Genomic DNA, 7,772 nt, shown 5'->3' on the forward strand with positions numbered 1-7,772 from the left:
GGGGCAGCAGAGGGCTGGGAGGCAGCAGTTGGAAGTTGGCAGGTGGAGAGGCAGGTTGGGAGGGGAGCTCGGGGAAGGAGGCGGAAGAGGAGTCGTCTGAAAGGGGAGGAGGGAGGGAGGAAAAGAGGAGGCGGAGGAGAATTGAGCAGAGCTTCGAGCCAAAGGGGAGATGAGTTTGTCTGTCCTCGGCTAAGGCTCCGGCCGGGCCTAGGGAACTGGGAGCGCGGGTTGGAGCGACACTCGTGGAAGTGGGAGGAGGCGGCTCTGGGACTTTAACCCCTTGTGGGCTCTGCGGCAGGGGATTTAACCCTTTGTGGATTCGGCCCCTCGGAGGCAGCGTCATCGGGTAGTTTTAACTCCTTCGGGGTAGGGTTTAACCCATTGGACTTAACCTCATCTTGTCCACCAACTCCTCGACCTGGGGGCGCTCGGCGGGGAGGCTTGAAGCCCCCCCACTCTTGCACACTACGTCCTGTTCCTGCCGCTGCACCCCCCCCCCCGGACTTGCTAGCTGGCCGCGCTGTGGTCACTTAACCCTTTACTGACTCGAGCTCCCGAAGTTGCAACTGAAGTTTGCTGACAGAAGGCTAAAGGCGTCATTGCAGAAATTACAGACCGAAGAGGACTCTCTTGGGCATTTTTTAAAAGAAGAAAATCTCTCTCTTTTTCTTTCTCCTAAGGACTTATAGCCAAAATTCCTCAAACTTCGAGAAGAGGACTCTTCTAGCCATGGCCGAGCCACTCTTGTCAGAATATCAACACCAGCCTCAAACTAGCAACTGTACAGGTGCTGCTGTAGTCCACGAAGAACCGAACCCTGAGCGCCCCCCTGGCGCGGAGGAGCGGGTGCCCGAGGAGGACAGTAGGTGGCAATCGAGAGCGTCCCCCCAGGCGGGTGGCCGTCCGGGGCCCGAGGGGGAAGGGAGCCCGGACCCCCAGCCGCTTCCCATGCAGACCCAGGCCTGTCCAGAGTCTAGCTGCCTGGAAGCGGTGGAGATGGGCCAGAACGGGGACGACTTGTCCGCCGGCGGCCTCTCCCCGCCGGCGGGAGGAGAACCGACGTCCGAACCGCCCGCCCAGCCGTGTCAGGACTCCGAGGCCAACAAGTTGGGGGCTCCTGCCGCCGGGGGCGGGGAGGCGTGGGGACCTCAGCAGAGACAGCTGGGCAAGAAAAAACATAGGCGACGCCCCTCCAAGAAGAAGCGGCATTGGAAACCGTACTACAAGCTGACCTGGGAGGAGAAGAAAAAGTTCGACGAGAAGCAGAGCCTGCGAGCTTCACGGATTCGAGCCGAGATGTTCGCCAAGGGCCAGCCGGTCGCACCCTACAACACCACGCAGTTTCTCATGGATGATCACGACCAGGAGGAGCCGGACCTCAAAACTGGCCTCTACCCTAGGAGGGCCGCCGCCAAATCCGACGACACTAGCGATGAGGACTTTATGGAAGAAGCGGGCGAGGAAGACGGGGGCAGCGATGGGATGGGAGGGGACGGCAGCGAGTTTCTGCAGCGGGACTTCTCGGAGACCTACGAGCGGTACCACGCGGAGAGCCTGCAGAACATGAGTAAGCAGGAGCTCATCAAGGAGTACCTGGAGCTGGAGAAGTGCCTGTCGCGCCTGGAGGACGAGAACAACCGGCTGCGGCTGGAAAGCAAGCGGCTGGGTGGCGAGGACGCGCGCGTGCGGGAGCTGGAGCTGGAGCTGGACCGGCTGCGCGCCGAGAACCTCCAGCTGCTGACTGAGAAGGAACTGCATCGGCAGCAGGAGCGAGCGCCGCTTTCCAAGTTTGGAGACTAGCGAACTTTGGGGGGGAGGGGGCAAAAGGGGACTTTTTACAGTGCTGGAATGTAACATTATATACAGGTGTATATAAGACAGTGGACCTTTTTATGACACATAATCAGAAGAGAAAATCCCCTCCCGGCTTTGGTTGGTTCGGTAAATTTAGCTATGATGTAGCTTGCGTGCTTTTTCCTGTTCTTTAATTATGTAAAAAATGAAGAGTTGCTTTACTTGTTTTCATTTTTAGAAGCTTTTTTTCATGTGTGTGTAATCTGACCAAGTTATAATGCATTTTTGTTAGAAAAAAAATTCCCTTCTTTAAACGGAGCTATAAGGTGGCCAAATCTGAGAACCATTAAATTCATTCTAGTTATAATAAATTTAATGTTTGTAAATGTAACATAGTTTCAGTGTGATTTCTAGAGCTAATCCAAGATAGTATTGATTTGTGTAATGGCATTTGGAGGAGGGATGATGAAATTGTTAAATTTGTCAGTTTGAAAAAAGAAATTAATGGAAGAATTTCCAATTTGCCATTTTTTTTTTTCCTTGAATGGGTTTTAGTATGCTATATACATTTCAGGCAAAATATAAAGGTTTAATTATCTTCAATACTTAAGTGTGCTTGCTTTCTAGTGCCTTTTCTTTCTTGATATGGAGAAATAAACCAGTGTTGGGTATTTTGGGCAGTAGAGAGTGGCCATAATCAAAAGCTTAAGTTTTAATTCTGCTTGATGGCTATTCAAAAGTCTACTAACAAAAGTATAAATATACTTGGCAGTTCATTAGGATAACTGACAGCCTTACTTCATTTCCTACAAATCAGTTTTCTGTAATTCTCCTTTTCCTTGCCTTCCCTCCAATAAAGCTAGGAGCTCCTGGGTGCAGCTCTTGGTAAAAGCTAGGAGTTCCTGGGTGCAGCTCTTCGTAAACCTTGGTTTCTTAGTGCAAGCAGTGGTTTAGTTAAACTTGTGAGGCCAGCTCCTTATTTTTAAGATATTTAGAGGTAGGGAATACTGGACTTAAAAAATGGCTGGGGGATTCCAAGAACTTACTCTGTCCAGTATTTAAGTGTGCTATATACAGAGGGAAAGAAAAAAAAGTTGTCCATCTTTCCATGAGGGTCAAGCTAAAATTAGAAATGTGCCTCACTGCAAATCAAATGTATAGCTTCTGGTTCAGGAGCTAGATGAAGCCCTTATGCGTTGAATGAGGAACCCTGCAGCCTCTATTCTATTTTCAGTCTCAATTGTTTGATAGCCGCTTAGGGTAACATGGAGCCTTAGGAATCATGGGGCTTTATCCATGGACCCTGTAAGATTACATGTAGTCTGGTGTTATATGCAAATTTACTGGGGAGAGGGTTCAAGAGAAGCGTGAGACTGTCAAACTCCTTCAAGGTTTGGAATTTTACAGGAAGAGGAAGACGCCCCCTCCCATTGGAAAGCCTGCTTTTGCAGCTGTCAGTGGTGGAAACTTTTAAGAGTGACAAGTATCTTCTGATGCATAAGAGGGATACACCAATCAATAACCAAGGGAAATTATCCCAAGACTAGAATCAGGGCCTTCAACACTGGACTGTACCGGTCCTGTTCTGGCAGGTGGTCCACTGGAGACACTGTATGATCAGTTTTTTTTTTTTTTTCCTTTGGCCTAAATATTATATTAAATGTCTATTTTCAAAGTTTTCTTCGTGGTTTTTTCCCCCTGCTATGATGTAATGCAGCAGCCCTAGTAAAACTCCTGTTTTGTTGAAAAATGGCAGCAACAGTGCCCTCTGGCTTTACCATGCAGAGCCGTGCCTCATTTTGACTGCGCTACAGGATGCAGTAGTGATAACCTCTGATTTTAGATCCTCTTCCTAAGAATTCAACCAGAAAGAAACATTTCCTCTACTATTAGAAATGGGAGATTTCCAAAAATGAATCTGGGAAAGAGTATAAATACATCAGAAGAAGAAAAGTACATGTCTTATTTCAGAGGCAAATTCAGTCATCTTAAAAAATACAAATATTTAGTGCTAAAGTAACCCAAATTACTTTGATTTACCTTGAGTTATGCAACTTAGTCTAAATCTTGCTTTTAAAAGCACTGACATTTTACTATATTTGCTGAATTTATGTTCTCAGAATTTATGCAAAGCCCCAGTTTTCTATCAATACCTTCTACACTGAGCCAGCCTACTGCTCTCCCAAGCAGAGAAGACGCTGAGTTGCCTATAGTAACCAGGTTGTGATGACAAACGATCTCCAAGCCCCAGCTAGCCTTTCACTACCATCCTCTGCCAAACATTTCAACTGTGTTGCTCAAAAAAATGGGTTTAGGAATTAGCAATTTTGTTTTTTCTTTTATTTTTGCGGTTCTAGAGATTGAACCCAGGGGCACTCTTAACAATGAGCTACACCCCCAGCCCTTATTTTGAGATGATCTTTTTTTTGTGTGTGTGTGGTACTAGAGATTGAACCCAAGGGCATTCGACTTCCAAGCTACACCCCCAGCCCTATTTTTTATTCTTTATTTTGAAACAGGGTCTCACTAAGTTGTGGAGGGCCTCACTAAGTAGCTCAGGCTGACCAAGAATCTGTGATCCTCCTGTCTCAGCCTCCCACTACTGGGATTACAAGCATGTGCCACCGTGCCCAGCTTTGAGATGATCTTACTAAGTTGCCATGGCTGGCCTCAAACTTGCAATCTTACTATTTTAACATCCGTAGTAAATTAGATTACAGGCATGCAATTTCAGCTTTTTGCCTTTTTCATACTGAGGTTTAGTATCCAATCAGGGAAACTACTTCTCCACAGCACATTAGCTGGACAGTCCTTCATCCTTCTTTGAGTAAGGATAGCTTTTCCTGGGTAGCCTATAACATAGGCCCCAGGAAATACAGGTCCTTTATATTTTAGTTATTGGGGGACAGGGAACTCCAAATTGACTTAGTTCGAAAAAATAGACCAGGTATCTCTAAAGAGAGAAAATATAAGACTAGATGAAACTAGGAGTCAAAAAACCAGGGTGTTAGCCAAATCTCTGATAGGATTAGTGGAACTCCTGGGCACATCTCAAAAAAAAATTTTTATTTGAGGTATTAGGAACGGATTCTACCTCGGTGCTACACCCCCAGCCCTAGTTTTTATTCTTTATTTTGAAACAGGGTCTCACTGAGTTGCAAAGGACCTCACTAAGTAGCTGAGGCTGGCCGCGAACCGTGATCCTCCTGTCTCAGCTTCCCAAATGCTGGTATTACAAACGTGCCACCACGCCCGGGTACATCTCAAAAAATCTGAGTCTCATTTTTATCAGCAAAATAAAATACCTGCCATGTCTACTTCCCATAATTGCTAAAATTAAGAGATCCTGAAAATGTGTTAAACAAAAGTAAGGTGCTAGCTGGGCATGGTGGTACACACTTATAATCCCAGTACTTTCAAGGCTGAGACAGGAGGATTGCAGGCTGAAAGCCAGCCTCGGCAATTTAGCAAGGCCCTCCGCATCTTAAACCCTTTTATTTTTGCAGTAAATAAAATCAGGTTGGAGTCAGAATGCCCCTGAATTCAATCCCCAGTAGCCAAAAACAAAAACAAAAAACAAACAAAAAACCCACACAAAAAAACCTCCTTTTTCACACAAAATGTAATGGTTGTTAGAAATTCTGAGAGATGCCAGGTGTAATCCCCGCACTTGGGAGGCAGAGACAGGAGGATCGTGCAGGTTCGAAGCCAGCAGTGCTGGCTTAAGAGACCCTGTTTCCAAAAATAAAAAGAGGTCTGGGAGTTTAGCCTGCAGGCAGAAGGGCTTCCAGAAACCCCAGGACCACCAAAAAAAAAAAAAAAAAAATCAGTGAGACTTTTTTCAAAATGAAAAATAGGGCTGGGGAATAGCTTGAAGGTACAATGAATGCCCCTAGGTTCAATACCAAGTATCAAAATATAAAAAATAAAATTTTAAAACTTTGTGCTGGGCACAGTAGCACACACTTGTAATCTCAGTACTTGGGAGGATGAAGACAACAGGATCACAGGTTTGCAGCCAGCCTCACAATTTAGCGAAACCCTCTGCAACTTAGTGAGGCTGGCTGCAAATAAGAAATAAAATTGGGCTGAGTGTGTAGCTCAGAGGTAGAGTGCCTCTGGGTTCAATTCCCAGTGCCCCCCCCCCAAAATTGTATTTATTTATTTTTTGCAGCAGTCCTGTTTTTTTCTTTTCTTTCTTTCTTCCTTCCTTCCTTCCTTCCTTCCTTCCTTCCTTTCTTTCTTTTTCTTTTTTGGCGGTACTGGGGTTCCTGGAAGCCCTTCTATCTCTGGGCTACACTTCCAGGCCTATTTTATATTTTTTATTTGGAAACAGGGTCTCTTAAGCCAGAGCAAGCAGCTGGCTTCTAACCAGCGCGATCCCCTCCTGTCTCCGCCTCCCAAGCGCGGGGATTACAAGTGTGCACCACCACGCCCGGCCTTTTATTCTTTATTTTGAAACAGGGTCTCACTGAGTTGCAGAGGGCCTCACTAAGTAGCTGAGGCTGTCTGGGAACCATGATCCTCCTGTTTCAGCCACCCAAATGCTGGGATTACAAGCGTGCACCACCAAGCCTGGCTTGTATTTATTTTAAATTTTAGTTATATCACTGAGAGTTAAATCTCTAACCAGAAAAGTAATTTTTTATTTTTGGTATGGTACTGGGAATTGAGCTCAGGCACATTCTACCTCTGAGATACACCCCCCAGCCAAATTTTTATTTTTTATTGTTTGAAACAGTCTTTTTAGGTTACTGACAGGGATTACAGAAGTGTGCCACCAGTCCTGGCAGAAAAGTTTTTTGTTTTTGTTTTTGTACTAAGGATTTAATTGAGGGGCACTCTACCTCTGAGCTATACCCCCAACCATATTTTTAGGTTTTATTTTGAAACTGGTTCTCACTAAATTGTGGAGCTGAGGCTGGCCTGGAACCCGACTGTCCTGTCTTGGCCTTCCAAGTACTGGGATTACATGTGTGCAACACCACACCCAGCTAAAAAAAAGTAATTTTAAAAGAAAAAATAGGGCCTGGACATGGTATTGCATGCCTGTAATCACTGTACTTGGAAGGCTGAGACAAGAAGATAGCAAGTTCCTGGACATTCTCAGGAAGATGAGACCCATATCAATCTAGCAAGTCCATTTCCAGATAAATGAAATTGGGCTGGGGGGTGTAGCTCAAAGGGAGAATGCCTCTGGGTTCAATCCCCAGTACCACAATAAATAAATAAATAAATAGCCAGGCGTGGTAGTACATGCTTGTCAGCTACTTAGTGAGGCCCTCTGCAACTTACAGAGACCCTGTTTCAAAAAAATAAAAAAATAAAAACCAGGCGTGGTGGCACACACTTGTAATCTCAGCATTTGGGAGGCGGAGACCGGAGGATCACGGTTTGGATCACGGTTTGGTTTGTAGACAGCCTCAGCTACTTAGCGAGGCCTTCACAACTCAGTGAGACCCTGTTTCAAAAACTAAAAAAACTAAAAAAAAAGGGCTTGGGGATGTAGCTCAGAGGTAGAATGCCCCTGGGTTCCATCCCCAGTACCGCAAAATAAATAAATAAATAAATAAATAAATAAATAAATAAATAAATAAATAAATATAGGGCTGGGAGTGTAGCTCGCAAGTAGAATGCCCCTGGGGTTCAATCCCCAGTACTGCAAAAGATACATACATACATGATTGGACATGGTGGCACATACTTGTAATCCCAGTACTCAGGAGGCTGAGAAAGGAGGATATTATGTTCAAGAATAGCCTCGAAATTTAGCAAGACTCTCAACAACTTGGTGAGAGACCCTGACTCAAAATAAAAAATGAAAGCCTGGCGTGGTGGTGCATGCTTGTAAACCCAGCATTAGGGAGGCTGAGAGGAGGATGGCGGTTCAAGAACAGCCTCGGCTACTTAGTGAGGCCCTCTGCAACTCAGTGAGACCCTGTTTCCAAATAAAGAATAAAAAAAGTAGGGCTGGGTGT

General features: G+C 45.6%; 1 protein-coding gene across 1 annotated transcript; it reads left to right on the forward strand.

Moving 5' to 3' along the window:
* Positions 1–729: 729 nt before the first annotated feature.
* HEXIM1 (HEXIM P-TEFb complex subunit 1) lies at positions 730–1,800 on the forward strand (the record flags this gene model as incomplete). The annotated part of the gene is made up of 1 exon (XM_080712724.1): positions 730–1,800. The coding sequence occupies one exon, from the start codon at positions 730–732 to the stop codon at positions 1,798–1,800; it is 1,071 nt and encodes a 356-aa protein (XP_080568850.1).
* Positions 1,801–7,772: the final 5,972 nt, after the last annotated feature.

This window comes from Muscardinus avellanarius (assembly GCF_963383645.1).
Source record: "Muscardinus avellanarius genome assembly, chromosome: 16".
In the NCBI taxonomy this organism is placed as follows: Eukaryota; Metazoa; Chordata; class Mammalia; order Rodentia; family Gliridae; genus Muscardinus; species Muscardinus avellanarius.